This window comes from Phasianus colchicus, chromosome 29 (assembly GCF_987193195.1).
Source record: "Phasianus colchicus chromosome 29, bPhaCol1.hap1.1, whole genome shotgun sequence".
Classification (NCBI taxonomy): Eukaryota; Metazoa; Chordata; class Aves; order Galliformes; family Phasianidae; genus Phasianus; species Phasianus colchicus.
Window position 1 is genome coordinate 3,548,088 of NC_143464.1, and position 17,649 is coordinate 3,565,736.

The 17,649-nt window shown below is 56.2% G+C and overlaps 1 protein-coding gene across 6 annotated transcripts in view; it reads left to right on the forward strand.

Annotated features, from left to right (window-relative positions):
- LOC149914660 (CXXC-type zinc finger protein 1-like) overlaps positions 1–17,649 on the forward strand; it is a 67,461-nt gene that overhangs the window by 28,910 nt on the left and 20,902 nt on the right. For 5 of the 6 annotated variants that reach the window (XM_090126726.1, XM_090126724.1, XM_090126723.1 and 2 more), the window contains exons 10-13: positions 2,872–3,079; positions 5,828–5,938; positions 8,158–8,207; positions 16,025–16,121. In XM_090126726.1, coding sequence (XP_089982852.1) covers positions 2,872–3,079; positions 5,828–5,938; positions 8,158–8,207; positions 16,025–16,121 — 466 coding nt within the window. The other variant, XM_090126727.1, reaches the window with a different exon arrangement.

The window sequence follows — 17,649 nt, forward strand, 5'->3', positions numbered from 1 at the left end:
GGCACCAGGATGCACCATTGAGCACCACTGGGCACTATTGGGCACCACTGGGCACCAGGATGAGCCATGGGGCACCACGATGCTCCATTGTGCAATGTTGGGCACTACATTGCACCACGATGCACCATTGGGCACCAGGATGCACCATTGGGCACCACTGGGCACCACGATGCACCACTGGGCACCACGATGCACCGCTGGGCACCACGATGCACCATTGGGCACCACTGGGCACCAGGATGCACCACTGGGCACCAGGATGCACCACGATGCACCACGATGCACCACTGGGCACCATTGGGCACCACGATGCACCATTGGGCACCACGATGCACCGCTGGGCACCATTGGGCACCACGATGCACCATTGGGCACCAGGATGCACCACGATGCACCACTGGACACCACTGGGCACCAGGATGCACCACAATGCACCACTGGGCACCATTGGGCACCACGATGCACCATTGGGCACCACGATGCACCATTGGGCACCACGATGCACCACGATGCACCACTGGGCACCACGATGCACCATTGGGCACCAGGACGCACCATTGGGCAGCAGGATGCACCACTGGGCACCAGGATGCACCACTGGGCAGCAGGATGCACCGTTGGGCACCACGATGCACCACTGGGCACCATTGGGCACCAGGATGCACCATTGGGCACCATTGGGCACCAGGATGCACCACTGGGCACCATTGGGCACCATTGGGCACCACGATGCACCATTGGGCACCACGATGCACCACGATGCACCACTGGGCACCAGTGGGCACCACGATGCACCAGGATGCACCACTGGGCACTAGGATGCACTATTGACCTTTCAGAGCGGATCCCAAAGTGGATCCCCACCAGATCCCAGGGATCCCGTACTCCTGCTATCCTATGGGGTGCTGTAGGGTGACCGGGATCCCTCAAGGTCCCCTTATTGCCCCTATATCTGCTATGGATCCCAACCTGACCTTCCATGTGCATCCCAGAGCGGATCCCAAAGCAGATCCCCACCAGATCCCAGGGATCCCATCCCCCTGTTATCCCACAGGATGCTGTATGGTACCCAGGACCTCTCAACGTTCCCCTACTGCCCCTAAATCTGCCCCAGATCCCAACTGATCCCACAGCAGATCCCATCCCAGAGCGGATCCCCACCAGATCCCCACGATCCCAAATCCCTGCTATCTTCTAGGCTCTGTAGGGTGACTGGGATCCCTCAGGCTGCCCCTATATCTGCTATGGATCCCAATCTCATGTTCCATGTGGACCCCAGAGCGGAGCCCAAAGCGGATCCCCACCAGATCCCAGGGATCCCAAATCCCTGCTATCTTATAGGCTCTGTAGGATGATTGGGATCCGTTAGGGTGCCCCTTTTGCCCCTATATCTGCTATGGATCCTAATCTCATGTTCCATATGGATCCCAGAGCGGAGCCCAAAGCAGATCCCCACCAGATCCCAGAGATCCCAAATGCCTGTTATCTTCTAGGCTCTGTAGGGTGACTGGGATCCTTCAGGCTGCCCCTATATCTGCTATGGATCCCAACCTGACCTTCCATGTGGATCCCAGAGCGGATCCCAAAGCGGATCCCCACCAGATCCCAGGGATCCCATACTCCGGCTACCCTATAGGGTGCTGTAGGGTGACTGGGATCCCTCAAGGTCCCCTTATTGCCCCTATATCTGCTATGGATCCCAATTTCATGTTCCATGTGGATCCCAAAGCGGATCCCCACCAGATCCCAGGGATCCCAAATCCCTGCTATCTTATAGGCTCTGTAGGATGATTGGGATCCGTTAGGGTGCCCCTTTTGCCCCTATATCTGCTATGGATCCCAATCTCATGTTCCATATGGATCCCAGAGCGGAGCCCAAAGCAGATCCCCACCAGATCCCAGGGATCCCAAATGCCTGCTATCTTCTAGGCTCTGTAGGGTGACTGGGATCCTTCAGGCTGCCCCTATATCTGCTATGGATCCCAACCTCATGTTCCATCAGAGCGGATCCCAAAGCGGATCCCCACCAGATCCCAGGGATCCCATACTCCTGCTATCCTATAGGGTGCTGTAGGGTGACTGGGATCCCTCAGGTTGCCCCTATATCTGCTATGGATCCCAATCTCATGTTCCATGTGGATCCCAGAGCGGATCCCCACCCGATCCCCACCAGATCCCAGGGATGCCTAATCCCTGCTACCTTCTAGCCTCTATAGGATAACTGAAATCCTTCAGGCTGCCCCTATATCTGCTATGGATCCCAACCTCATGTTCCATCAGAGCGGATCCCAAAGCGGATCCCCACCAGATCCCAGGGATCCCTAATCCCTGCTACCTTACAGCCTCTATAGAATAACTGTGATCCTTCGGGCTACCCCTATATCTGCTATGGATCCCAACCTGACCTTCCATGTGGATCCCAGAGTGGATCCCCACCAGATCCTCACCAGATCCCAGGGATCCCAAATCCCTGCTACCTTCTAGCCTCTATAGGATAACTGAGATCCTTCAGGCTGCCCCTACATCTGCTATGGATCGCAACCTGACCTTCCACGTGGATCCCAGAGCGGATCCCAAAGTGGATTCCCACCAGATCCCAGGGATCCCAAATCCCTGCTACCTTCTAGCCTCTATAGGATAACTGAGATCTCTCAGGTTGCCCCTATATCTGCTATGGATCACAACCTGACCTTCCACGTGGATCCCAGAGCGGATCCCAGAGCGGATCCCTACCCGATCCCCACCAGATCCCAGGGATCCCAAATCCCTGCTACCTTCTAGCCTCTATAGGATACCCAGGACCCCTCAAGCATCCCCTCCTGACCCTCCCACCCCCTCTTTTCTCCCCCGTTACCCCCCACCGGATCCCAGTCGGATCTACGAGATCCTCCCTCAGCGGATCCAGCAGTGGCAGCAGAGCCCCTGCGTGGCGGAGGAGCACGGCAAGAGGCTGCTGGAACGGATCCGCAGGGAGCAGCACCAGGCCAGGCTGAGGCTGCAGGAGATGGAGCGGCGTTTCCACGAGCTCGAGGGGCTGATCGCCCGAGCCAAGGGGCACCCGCCCCGCGAGGACGAGGAGGTCAGACCACCCCCCCGCCCCCCCCACCCTTAACCCCCCCAGCACCCACCCCCCCAACCCCCCCAACCCACCCAACCCATCCCCCAGACCCTCAAACCCACCCCATCCCCCCCCAGCCCACCCAACCCATCCCCCATCCCACCCCACTCCCACCAAACCATCCCCCCCCCCCAACCCCCATTACACCCCCACCCCCCCCCATCCCACCCCCACCCAACCCAGAACCCCCCAACCCCCACCCACCCCACATCCTTGCCCCCCACCCAACCCCCACCAACCCATCCCCACCCAACCCATCCCCCACCCTCCCCAACCCACCCAACCCATCCCCCCCAAATCAACCCAAACCATCCCCACCCCCACCCCACTCCCACCAAACCATGTCCCCCCCCATCAACCCAGAACCCCCCAACCCCCCCACCCATCCCACCCCCATCCCACTCCCACCCCCCCAACCCATCTCCCCATCCCCCCCCCACCAAACCATCCCCCCCCCACCCACCCCCATTGACCCAGAACCCCCCAAACCCCCCACCCATCCCACCCCCACCCAACCCAGAACCCCCCAACCCCCACCCACCCCCCATCCTTGCCCCCCACCCCACCCAACCCATCCCACCCCACACCCCCAAACCCCCCAAACCCCCCACCCAACCCATCCCCCAACCCCTGACACCCCCCCACCCATCTCCCCATCCCCCCCCACCCACCCCCATCAACCCAGGACCCCCCAAACCCCCCCCCATCCCACCCCCACCCAACCCATCCCCCAAATTCCCCCCCAGACCACCCAACCCATCCCCCCACCCCCTGACACCCCCCCCACCCATCTCCCCATCCCCCCCCACCAAACCATCCCCCCCCCACCCACCCCCATCAACCCAGAACCCCACGACCCCCATCCCACCCCCACCCACCCAACCCATCCCCCCCAACCCCCATCCCAGCCCCCCACACCCCCCAACCTCCCCATCCCCCCCCACCCAAGCCTTCCCCCCATCCCACCCCCCCCAGAACACCCAACCCACCCCCCCAACCCCTGACACGCCCCACCCATCTCCCCATCCCCCCCCACCAAACCATCCCCCCCCCACCCACCCCCATCAACCCAGAATCCCCCAACCCCCGTCCCACCCCCACTCACCCACCCCTACCCAAACCCCATCCCACCCCCCATCCTTGCCCCCCACCCACCCCCATCGACCCAGAACCCCCCGACCCCCCCACCCATCCCACCACCACCCAACCCATCCCCCAGATTCCCCCCCAGACCACCCAACCCATCCCCCCATCCCCCATCCCACCCCCCAACCCATCTCCCCATCCCCCCCCCACCCACCCCCATCGACCCATAACTCCCCAAACCCCCCACCCAACCCATCCCCCAACCCCTGACCCCCCCACCCCTCCCACCCCCCAAATTCCCACCCAGACCACCCAACCCATCCCACCCCACACCCCCAAACCCCCCAAACCCCCCACCCAACCCATCCCCCAACCCCTGACACCCCCCACCCATCTCCCCATCCCCCCCCACCAAACCATCCCCCCCCACCCACCCCCATCGACCCAGAACCCCCCAACCCCCCCACCCATCCCACCCCCACCCAACCCAGAACCCCCCAACCCCCACCCACCCCCCATCCTTGCCCCCCACCCAACCCCCACCAACCCATCCCCACCCTCCCCACCCCCACCCAACCCATCTCCCCCCATCACCCAACCCATCCCCCACCGACCCTATGGATGCACTTAAGACCCCACAGATGCCCCCCAGCACCCATAGGTGCCCCCCACCCCCCATATCCACCCCCCAGCCCCTATAGTTTCACCTCTGCCCCTATAGATGCAGTTCAGATCCCATTGATGCTCTCACAATCCTATACTCCCCCCCACCCCCCCAGCCCTTATAGGTGCCCACCCAGCCCCTATAAATCCACATCAGCACCTATGGGTGCCCCCCCAGCACCCATAGGTGCCCCCCATCCCCTATAGCATCATCTCTGCCCCTATAGATGCCCTTAAGATCCCAAGCATGCTTTCACAATCCTATACACTCCTCCACCCCCTTCAGCCCTTATAGGTTCCCCCCCCAGCCCCTATAACTTCACTTCAGGACCAATGGGTGCCCCCCAGCACCCATAGGTGCCCCCCATTCCCCCTATTTCCCCCCCAGCCCCTATAGCTTCACCTCTGCCCCTATAGATGCAGTTCAGATCCCAAGGATGCTCTCACAATCCTATACACCCCCTCACCCCCCCCAGCCCTTATAGGTGCCCACCCAGCCCCTATTAATCTACATCAGCACCTATGGGTGCCCCCCAGCACCCATAGGTGCCCCCCATCCCCTATAGCATCACCTCTGCCCCTATAGATGCCCTTAAGATCCCAAGGATGCTCTCACAATCCTATACACCCCCCCAACCCCCCCCAGCCCTTATAGGTGCACCCCCAGCCCCTATAACTTCACTTCAGGACCTATAGGTGCCCCCCCAGCACCCATAGGTGCCCCCCATCCCCCATATCCACCCCCCAGCCCCTATAGTTTCACCTCTGCCCCTATAGATGCAGTTCAGATCCCATTGATGCTCTCACAATCCTATACACCCCCCCACCCCCCCCAGCCCTTATAGGTTCCCCCCCCAGCCCCTATAACTTCACTTCAGGACCTATAGGTGCCCCCCCAGCACCCATAGGTGCCCCCCATCCCCTATAGGTGCCCCCCATCCCCTATATTTCCCCCTACAGACCAACGATGGGGACAGCGAGGACACGGACCTGCAGATCTTCTGCGTCTCCTGCGGCCACCCCATAAACCCCAAAGTGGCCCTGAGGCACATGGAGCGCTGCTACGCCAAGGTATGGGTGCTGTAGGGTGCTATAGGGTGCTATAGGGGGCGGGGGCGGGGCTGTAGGGGGTCCCCCTGGGTGCTATAGGGGGGATATAGGGTCAAAAATTGGGGTTCTGTGGGGTTTATTGGGTTCTTTTGGGTGCTATAGGGGATGGATCGACCCCAATGCTGGGATCTATAGGGGTTTTGGGGTCCCCTATAGGGCTATAGGGTCTCTATAGACCCCAAGGATGGGATCTATAGGGGTTTTGGGGTCTGTAGGGCCCATATAGACCTGGATGTTGGGATCTATAGGGGATTTGGGGTCTTGCTGGGTGCTATAGGGGGGATATAGGGTCAAAAATTGGGGTTGTGTGGGGTTTATTGGGTTCTTTTGGGTGCTATAGGGGATGGATCGACCCCACTGATGGGATCTATAGGGGTTTTGGGGTCTATAGGGCCCATATAGACCTGGATGTTGGGATCTATAGGGGATTTGGGGTCTTGCTGGGTGCTATAGGGGGTGGCAGTGGGGAATATAGGGTCAGGATTTGGGGTTGTGTGGGGTTTATTGGGTTCTTTTGGGTGCTATAGGGGATGGATCGACCCCACTGATGGGATCTATAGGGGTTTTGGGGTCTGTAGGGCCCATATAGACCTGGATGTTGGGATCTATAGGGGATTTGGGGTCTTGCTGGGTGCTATAGGGGGGATATAGGGTCAGGATTTGGGGTTGTGTGGGGTTTATTGGGTGCTTTTGGGTGCTATAGGGGATGGATCGACCCCACTGCTGGGATCTATAGGGGTTTTGGGGTCCCCTATAGTGCTATAGGGTCCCTATAGACCTGGATGTTGGGATCTATAGGGGATTTGGGGTCTTGCTGGGTGCTATAGGGGGTGGCAGTGGGGGATATAGGGTCAGGATTTGGGGTTGTGTGGGGTTTATTGGGTCCTTTTGGGTGCTATAGGGGATGGATCGACCCCACTGATGGGATCTATAGGGGTTTTGGGGTCCCCTAAAGTGCTATAGGGTCCCTATAGACCCGGATGTTGGGATCTATAGGGGATTTGGGGTCTTGCTGGGTGCTATAGGGGGGGCTGTGGGGGATATAGGGTCAGAATTTGGGGTTGTGTGGGGTTTATTGGGTCTTTTTGGGTGCTATAGGGGATGGATCGACCCCAAGTGTGGGATCTATAGGGGTTTTGGGGTCTCTAGGGCCCATATAGACCTGGATGTTGGGATCTATAGGGGATTTGGGGTCTTGCTGGGTGCTATAGGGGGGCAGTGAGGGATATAGGGTCAGAATTTGGGGTTGTGTGGGGTTTATTGGGTCTTTTTGGGTGCTATAGGGGATGGATCGACCCCAATACTGGGATCTATAGGGGTTTTGGGGTCCCCTAAAGTGCTATAGGGTCTCTATAGACCCCAAGGATGGGATCTATAGGGGATTTGGGGTCTTGCTGGGTGCTATAGTGGGGATATAGGGTCAAAAATTGGGGTTCTGTGGGGTTTATTGGGTTCTTTTGGGTGCTATAGGGGATGGATCGACCCCAAGGATGGGATCTATAGGGGTTTTGGGGTCCCCTATAGGGCTATAGGGTCTCTATAGACCCCAAGGATGGGATCTATAGGGGATTTGGGGTCTTGCTCGGTGCTATAGGGGGGATATAGGGTCAGGATTTGGGGTTGTGTGGGGTTTATTGGGTCATTTTGGGTGCTATAGGGGATGGATCGACCCCAAGGATGGGATCTATAGGGGTTTTGGGGTCCCCTATAGGGCTATAGGGTCTCTATAGACCCCAAGGATGGGATCTATAGGGGATTTGGGGTCTTGCTCGGTGCTATAGGGGGGATATAGGGTCAGGATTTGGGGTTGTGTGGGGTTTATTGGGTCATTTTGGGTGCTATAGGGGATGGATCGACCCCACTGATGGGATCTATAGGGGTTTTGGGGTCCCCTATAGTGCTATAGGGTCCCTATTGACCTGGATGTTGGGATCTATAGGGGATTTGGGGTCTTGCTGGGTGCTATAGGGGGTGGCAGTGGGGGATATAGGGTCAGGATTTGGGGTTGTGTGGGGTTTATTGGGTCCTTTTGGGTGCTATAGGGGATGGATCGGCCCCACTGATGGGATCTATAGGGGTTTTGGGGTCTCTGGGGTCCATATAGACCTGGATGTTGGGATCTATAGGGGTTTTGGGGTCTATAGGGTCAGCCCTATAGGTGATGCTCTCCCACCCCATAGTACGAGAGCCAGACCTCCTTTGGATCCATGTACCCCACACGCATCGAAGGGTGAGTGACCCCAAAAGGGACCCCAAAGTGACCCCAAAGTGACCCCAAAAGTGACCCCGAAGTGACTCCCCAGTGTGACCCCAAAAGTGACCCCAAAAGTGACCCCAAAGTAACCCCAAAATGACCCCAAATGTGACCCCAAAAGTGACCCCAAAAGTGACCCCAAAGTGTCCCTAAAGGGCCACAAATGTGACCCCAAAAGTGACCCCAAAAGTGACCCCAAAAGTGACACTGAAATGACCCCAAAAGTGACCTCAACAGTGACCCCAAAGTGACCCCAAGATGACCCTAAAGTGACCCCAAAAGTGACCCCAAAAGTGTCCCCAAAATGACCCCAAAAGTGGCCCTAAAGTGACCCCAAAATGTCCCCAGAATGACCCCAAAGTGACCCCAAAACTGACCCCAAAAGTGACCCCAAAGTGTCCCTAAAGGTCCACAAATGTGACCCCAAAAGTGACCCCAAAAGTGACCCCAAAAGGGACCCTAGAGTGACCCCAAAATGACCCCAAAAGTGACCCCGAAGTGACTCCCCAGTGTGACCCCAAAAGTGACCCCAAAAGTGACCCCAAAGTGTCCCTAAAGGGCCACAAATGTGACCCCAAAAGTGACCCCAAAGTGACCCCAAAGGTGACCCCAAAAGTGACACTGAAATGACCCCAAAAGTGACCCCAAAGTGACCCCAAAGTGACCCCAAAAGTGATCCCAAAAGTGACCCCAAAGTGACCCAAAAAGTGACCCCAAAAGGGACCCTAAAGTGACCCCAAAAGTGACCCTAAAGGGACCTTAAAAGTGACCCCAAAAGTGACCCCAAAGTGTCCCTAAAGGGCCACAAATGTGACCCCAAAAGTGACCCCAAAGTCACCCCAAAAGTGACCCCAAAGTCATCCTAAAATGGCCCCAAAAGTGACCCCATAAGTGATCCTAAAGGGACCCCAAAAGTGACCCCAGAAGTGACCCCAAAGTGATCCCAAAAGTGACCCCAAAAGTGACACTGAAATGACCCCAAAAGTGACCCCAAAAGTGACACTGAAATGACCCCAAAAGTGACCCTAAAGTGACCCCAAAATGACCCCAAAAGTGACCCCGAAGTGACTCCCCAGTGTGACCCCAAAAGTGACCCCAAAGTGTCCCTAAGGGGCCACGGATGTGACCCCAATGTGACCCCAAAAGTGACCCCAAAAGGGACCCTAAAGTGACCCCAAAATGACCCCAAAAGTGACCCCGAAGTGACTCCCCAGTGTGACCCCAAAAGTGACCCCAAAAGTGACCCCAAAGTGTCCCTAAAGGGCCACAGATGTGACCCCAAAAGTGACCCCAAAGTGACCCCAAAGGTGACCCCAAAAGTGACACTGAAATGACCCCAAAAGTGATCCCAAAAGTGACCCCAAAGTGACCCTAAAGGGACCTTAAAAGTGACCCCAAAAGTGACCCCAAAGTGTCCCTAAAGGGCCACAAATGTGACCCCAAAATGATCCCAAAAGTGACCCCAAAATTGACCCTAAAGTGACCCCATAATGACCCCAAAAGTGACCCCGAAGTGACTCCCCAGTGTGACCCCAAAAGTGACCCCAAAGTGTCCCTAAAGGGCCACAAATGTGATCCCAAAGTGACCCCAAAAGTGACACTGAAAGGACCCCAAAAGTGGCCCTAAAGTGACCCCAAAATGACCCCAGAATGACCCCAAAGCGATCCCAAAGGTGACCCCAAAAGTGACCCCAAAAGTGACCCCAAAGTGTCCCTAAAGGGCCACAAATGTGACCCCAAAAGTGACCCCAAAAGTGACCCCAAAGTGACCCTAAAATGGCCCCAAAACTGACCCCAAAAGTGACCCCAAAGTGTCCCTAAAGGGCCACAAATGTGACCCCAAAAGTGACCCCAAAAATGACCCTAAAAGTGACGCTAAAATGACCCCAATGGTGACCCTAAAGTGACCCCAAAAGTGACCCCAAAGTGACCCCAAAGTGTCCCTAAAGGGCCACAAATGTGACCCCAAAGTGACCCCAAAGGTGATCCCAAAAGTGACCCCAAAAGTGACACTGAAATGACCCCAAAGGTGACCCCCAAAGTGACCCCAATGTGACCCCAAAGTCACCCCAAAAGTGACCTCAACAGTGACCCCAAAGTGACCCCAAAATGACCCTAAAGTGACCCCAAAAGTGACCCCCAAAGTGACCCCAAAAGTGTCCCCAAAATGACCCCAAAAGTGACCCCAAAAGTGACCCTAAAGGGACCTTAAAAGTGACCCCAAAAGTGACCCCAAAGTGTCCCTAAAGGGCCACAAATGTGACCCCAAAAGTGACCCCAAAAGTGACCCCAAAAGTGACACTGAAATGACCCCAAAATGACCCCAAAAGTGACCCCAAAGGTGACCCCATATTGACCCCAAAGGTGACCCCAAAAGTGACCCCAAAGTGACCCCAAAATGACCCCAAAAGTGACCCCAAAAGGGACCCTAAAGTGACTCCCCAGTGTGACCCCAGAAGTGACCCCAAAGTGATCCCAAAAGTGACCCCAAAAGTGACACTGAATTGACCCCAAAAGTGACCCCAAAAGTGACCCCAAAGTGTCCCTTAAGGGCCACAAATGTGACCCCAATGTGACCCCAAAAGTGACACTGAATTGACCCCAAAAGTGGCCCTAAAGTGACCCCAAAATGACCCCAGAATGACCCCAAAGCGATCCCAAAAGTGACCCCAAAGTCACCCTAAAATGACCCCCAAATGACCCCGAAGGTGACCCTGAAGTGACCCCAAAGTGACCCCAAAGTCACCCCAAAAGTGACCCCAAAAGTGACCCTAAAAGTGATGCTAAAATGACCCCAATGGTGACCCTAAAGTGACCCCAAAAGTGACTCCAAAGTGACCCCAAAGTGTCCCTAAAGGGCCACAAATGTGACCCCAAAGTGACCCCAAAGTGATCCCAAAAGTGACCCTAAAGTGACCCCAAAATGACCCCAAAAGTGACCCGAAAAGTGACCCCAAAGTGACCCCAAAGTGTCCCTAAAGGGCCACAAATGTGACCCCAAAATGATCCCAAAAGTGACCCCAAAAGTGACCCTAAAGTGACCCCATAATGACCCCAAAAGTGACTCTGAAGTGACTCCCCAGTGTGACCCCAAAAGTGACCCCAAAAGTGACCCCAAAGTGTCCCTAAAGGGCCACAAATGTGACCCCAAAAGTGACCCCAAAGTGATCCCAAAAGTGACCCCAAAAGTGACACTGAAATGACCCCAAAAGTGATCCCAAAAGTGACCCCAAAGTGACCCAAAAAGTGACCCCAAAAGTGACCCCAAAGTGTCCCTAAAGGGCCACAAATGTGACCCCAAAAGTGACCCCAAAAGTGACACTGAAATGACCCCAAAATGACCCCAAAGTGTCCCTAAAGGGCCACAAATGTGACCCCAAAGTGACCCCAAAAGTGACCCCAAAAGGGACCCTAGAGTGACCCCAAAATGACCCCAAAAGGGACCCCAAAAGGGACCCAAAAGTGACCCCAAAATGACCCCAAAAGTGACCCCAAAGTGACTCCCCAGTGTGACCCCAAAAGTGACCCCAAAAGGGACCCTAAAGTGACCCCAAAGTGTTCCTAAAGGGCCACAAATGTGACCCCAAAGTGACCCCAAAGGTGATCCCAAAAGTGACCCCAAAAGTGACACTGAAATGACCCCAAAAGTGATCCCAAAAGTGACCCCAAAGTGACCCAAAAAGTGACCCCAAAAGTGACCCCAAAGTGTCCCTAAAGGGCCACAAATGTGACCCCAGAATTGACCCCAAAGTGACCCCAACAGTGACCCCAAAACTGACACTGAAATGACCCCAAAAGTGACCCCAAAAGTGACCCCAAAGTGACCCCAAAGGTGACCCCAAAGTCACCCCAAAAGTGACCCCAAAAGTGACACTGAAATGACCCCAAAAGTGATCCCAAAAGTGACCCCAAAGTGTCCCTAAAGGGCCACAAATGTGACCCCAAAAGTGACCCCAAAAGTGACCCCAAAGGTGACCCCAAAAGTGATACTGAAATGACCCCAAAAGTGACCCCAAAAGTGACCCCAAAGTGTCCCTTAAGGGCCACAAATGTGACCCCAAAGTGACCCCAAAAGTGACACTGAAATGACCCCAAAAGTGGCCCTAAAGTGACCCCACAATGACCCCAGAATGACCCCAAAGTGACCCCAAAAGTGACCCCAAAAGTGACTCCAAAGTGTCGCTAAAGGGCCACAAATGTGACCCCAAAATGATCCCAAAAGTGACCCCAAAAGGGACCCTAAAGTGACCCCAAAATGACCCCAAAAGTGACCCCGAAGTGACTCCCCAGTGTGACCCCAAAAGTGACCCCAAAAGTGACCCCAAAGTGTCCCTAAAGGGCCACAAATGTGACCCCAAAAGTGACCCCAAAGTGACCCCAAAGGTGACCCCAAAGTGATCCCAAAAGTGACCCCAAAAATGACACTGAAATGACCCCAAAAGTGGTCCTAAAGTGACCCCAAAATGACCCAAAAAGTGACCCCAAAAGTGACCCCAAAGTGTCCCTAAAGGGCCACAAATGTGACCCCAAAATGACCCCAAAAGTGACCCCAAAAGGGACCCTAAAGTGACCCCAAAATGACCCCAAAAGTGACCCCAAAAGTGACCCCAAAGTGTCCCTAAAGGTCCACAAATGTGACCCCAAAAGTGACCCCAAAGTGACCCCAAAGGTGACCCCAAAAGTGACACTGAAATGACCCCAAAAGTGATCCCAAAAGTGACCCCAAAGTGACCCAAAAAGTGACCCCAAAAGTGACCCCAAAGTGTCCCTAAGGGGCCACGGATGTGACCCCAATGTGACCCCAAAAGTGACCCCAAAAGGGACCCTAAAGTGGCCCTAAAATGACCCCAAAAGTGACCCCGAAGTGACTCCCCAGTGTGACCCCAAAAGTGACCCCAAAGTGACCCCAAAGTGTCCCTAAAGGGCCACAGATGTGACCCCAAAAGTGACCCCAAAGTGACCCCAAAGTGTCCCTAAAGGGCCACAAATGTGACCCCAAAAGTGACCCCAAAGTGATCCCAAAAGTGACCCCAAAAGTGGCACTGAAATGACCCCAAAAGTGGCCCTAATGTGACCCCAAAAGTGACCCCAGAATGACCCCAAAGTGACCCCAAAGGTGACCCCAAAAGTGACCCCAAAGTGTCCCTAAAGGGCCACAAATGTGACCCCAAAAGTGACCCCAAAAGTGACACTGAAATGACCCCAAAAGTGGCCCTAAAGTGACCCCAAAATGACCCCAGAATGACCCCAAAGCGATCCCAAAAGTGACCCCAAAATGACCCCCAAAATGACCCCAAAATGAGCCCACAATGCCCCCATGACCCCAAATCCCACCCCATAACCCCAAATCCCACCCCACAACCCCAAATGACCCCAAATCCCCAAACCCGACCCCAAATCCCACCCCATAACCCCAAATCCCCCCCATGACCCCAAATCCCACCCCACAACCCCAAAGGACCCCAAATCCCCGAACCCCAACCCCAAATCCCACCCCACAATCCCTCCCTGACCCTAAATCCCACCCCATAACCCCAAATCCCCCCCTACAACCCCAAATCCCACCCCATGACCCCAAATCCCACCCCATAACCCCAAATCCCCCCCTACAACCCCAAATCCCACCCCATGACCCCAAATCCCACCCCACAACCCCAAAAGACCCCAAATCCCCGAACCCCAACCCCAAATCCCCCTCTACAACCCCAAATCCCCCCCTATAACCCCAAATCCCCCCCACGACCCCAAATCCCCCTCAAGACCCCAAATCCCCCATACAACCCCAAATCCCACCCCACAACCCCAAAAGACCCCAAATCCCCTTCAATGACCCCAAATCCCCCCCCACGACCCTAAATCCCCCTCACTGACCCCAAATCCCACCCCAAAAGACCCCAAATCCCCGAACCCCAACCCCAAATCCCACCCCACAACCCCAAATGACCCCAAATGCCCAAACCCTGACCCCAAATCCCCTTCAAGACCCCAAATCCCCCATACAACCCCAAATCCCACCCCACAACCCCAAAAGACCCCAAATCCCCGAACCCCGACCCCAAATCCCCCTCTACAACCCCAAATCCCCCCCTATGACCCCAAATCCCCCCCCACGACCCCAAATCCCACCCCACAACCCCAAATGACCCCAAATGCCCAAACTCTGACCCCAAATCCCACCCCATAACCCCAAATCCCCCACATGACCCCAAATCCCACGCCATAACCCAAAATCCCCCTCACTGACCCCAAATCCCCCCCCACAACCCCAAATCCCACCCCACAACCCCAAAAGACCCCAAATCCCCTTCAGTGACCCCAAATCCCCCCCCACAACCCCAAATCCCAACCCATAACCCCAAATCCCCCCCTACGACCCCAAATCTCTCCCCACAACCCCAAAAGACCCCAAATCCCCAAACCCTGACCCCAAATCCCCCCCCATGACCCCAAATCCCCCTCACTGACCCCATATTGCCCCCACTGACCCTAAATCCCCCCCACGACCCCAAATCCCCCTCACTGACCCCAAATCCCACCCCACAACGCCAAATCCCCCCCCACGACCCCAAATCCCACCCCATAACCCCAAATCCCCCCCTACGACCCCAAATCCCCCTCACTGACCCCAAATCCCCCCCTACAACCCCAAAAGACCCCAAATCCCCAAGCCCCAACCCCAAATCCCCCTCACTGACCCCAAAACCCCCCCTACGACCCCAAATCCCACCCCACAACCCCAAATCCCCCCCTACGACCCCAAATCCCACCCCATAACCCCAAATCCCCCCCTACGACCCCAAAAAACCCCAAATCCCCAAACCCCAACCCCAAATCCCCCTCACTGACCCCAAAACCCCCCCTACGACCCCAAATCCCACCCCATAACCCCAAATCCCCCCCCACGACCCCAAATCCCACCCCATAACCCCAAATCCTCCCCTACGACCCCATTTCCCCCCCACTGACCCTAAATCCCCCCATGACCCCTAATCCCCCCCCACGACCCCAAATCCCTTTCACTGACCCCAAATCCCACCCCACAACCCCAAAAAACCCCAACTCCCCAAACCCCAAATCCCAAATCCCACCCCACAATCCCTCCCTGACCCTAAATCCCCCCACGACCCCAAATCCCCCTCACTGACCCCAAATCCCCCCCCACGACCCCAAATCCCACCCCATAACCCCAAATCCCACCTCACAACCCCAAAAAACCCCAAATCCCCAAGCCCCAACCCCAAATCCCCCTCACTGACCCCAAAACCCCCCCTATGACCCCAAATCCCACCCCATAACCCCAAATCCCCCCCTATGACCCCAAATCCCCCCCCACGACCCCAAATCCCCCTCAAGACCCCAAATCCCACCCCACAACCCCAAAAGACCCCAAATCCCCTTCAGTGACCCCAAATCCCCCCCTTGACCCCAAATCCCACCCCATAACCCCAAATCCCCGCCTACGACCCCAAATCTCTCCCCACAACCCCAAAAGACCCCAAATCCCCAAACCCTGACCCCAAATCCCCCCCCATGACCCCAAATCCCCCTCACTGACCCCATATCCCCCCCACTGACCCTAAATCCCCCCCTACGACCCCAAATCCCCCCCCACGACCCCAAATCCCCCTCACTGACCCCAAATCCCACCCCACAACCCCAAATCCCCCACTACAACCCCAAATCCCCCTCACTGACCCCAAATCCCCCCCTACGACCCCAAATCCCACCCCACAACCCCAAACCCCCCCACCCCGACCCTACAAATCCCCCGACCCTATAAAAAAATCCTATAGGGCCACGCGGCTGTTCTGCGACGTCTACAACCCCCAAAGCAAAACCTACTGCAAGAGGCTGCAGGTGCTCTGCCCCGAGCACTCGCGCGACCCCAAAGTGAGTTATAGGGCCATTTATAGGGCCGTTTATAGGGCCGTTTATAGGGTCATGGGGTTATAGGGTCGGTTATGGGGTTGTGGGGTTATAGGGTTGGTTGTGGGGTTGTGGGGTTGTGGGGTGTGTTATATGGCGCTGTGCCCCGAGCACTCGCGCGACCCCAAAGTGAGTTATAGGGCCGTTTATAGGGCCGTTTATAGGGCCGTTTATAGGGTCATGGGGTTATAGGGTCGGTTATGGGGTTGTGGGGTTATAGGGTTGGTTGTGGGGTTGTGGGGTTGTGGGGTGTGTTATATGGCGCTGTGCCCCGAGCACTCGCGCGACCCCAAAGTGAGTTATAGGGCCGTTTATAGGGCCGGTTATAGGGTCATGGGGTTATAGGGTCGGTTATGGGGTTGTGGGGTTCTGGGGTTATAGGGTTGGTTGTGGGGTTGTGGGGTTGTGGGGTTGTGGGGTGTGTTATATGGCGCTGTGCCCCGAGCACTCGCGCGACCCCAAAGTGAGTTATAGGGCCGTTTATAGGGCCGCTTATAGGGTCGGTTACGGGGTTATGGGGTTATAGGGTCGGTTATGGGGTTCTGGGGTTATAGGTTTGGTTGTGGGGTTGTGGGGTTGTGGGGTGTGTTATATGGCGCTGTGCCCCGAGCACTCGCGCGACCCCAAAGTGAGTTATAGGGCCGTTTATAGGGCCGTTTATAGGGTCGGTTGTGGGGTTATGGGGTTATAGGGTCGGTTATGGGGTTGTGGGGTTGTGGGGTTATAGGGTTGGTTGTGGGGTTGTGGGGTTGTGGGGTTGTGGGGTGTGTTATATGGCGCTGTGCCCCGAGCACTCGCGTGACCCCAAAGTGAGTTATAGGGCCGTTTATAGGGCCGTTTATAGGGTCGGTTGTGGGGTTATGGGGTTGTGGGGTCGGTTATGGGTTTATGGGGTTGTGGGGTTGTGGGGTTGTGGGGTTGTGGGGTTGTGGGGTTGTGGGGTTGTGGGGTTGTGGGGTGTGTTATATGGCGCTGTGCCCCGAGCACTCGCGCGACCCCAAAGTGAGTTATAGGGCCGTTTATAGGGCCGTTTATAGGGTCGGTTGTGGGGTTATGGGGTTATAGGGTCGGTTATGGGGTTGTGGGGTTCTGGGGTTATAGGGTTGGTTGTGGGGTTGTGGGGTTGTGGGGTGTGTTATATGGCGCTGTGCCCCGAGCACTCGCGCGACCCCAAAGTGAGTTATAGGGCCGTTTATAGGGCCGTTTATAGGGTCGGTTGTGGGGTTATGGGGTTATAGGGTCGGTTATGGGGTTGTGGGGTTCTGGGGTTATAGGGTTGGTTGTGGGGTTGTGGGGTTGTGGGGTGTGTTATATGGCGCTGTGCCCCGAGCACTCGCACGACCCCAAAGTGAGTTATAGGGCCGTTTATAGGGTCGGTTGTGGGGTCAGTTGTGGGGTTATGGGGTTGTGGGGTCGGTTATGGGGTTGTGGGGTTGTGGGGTTATAGGGTTGGTTGTGGGGTTGTGGGGTTGTGGGGTTGTGGGGTTGTGGG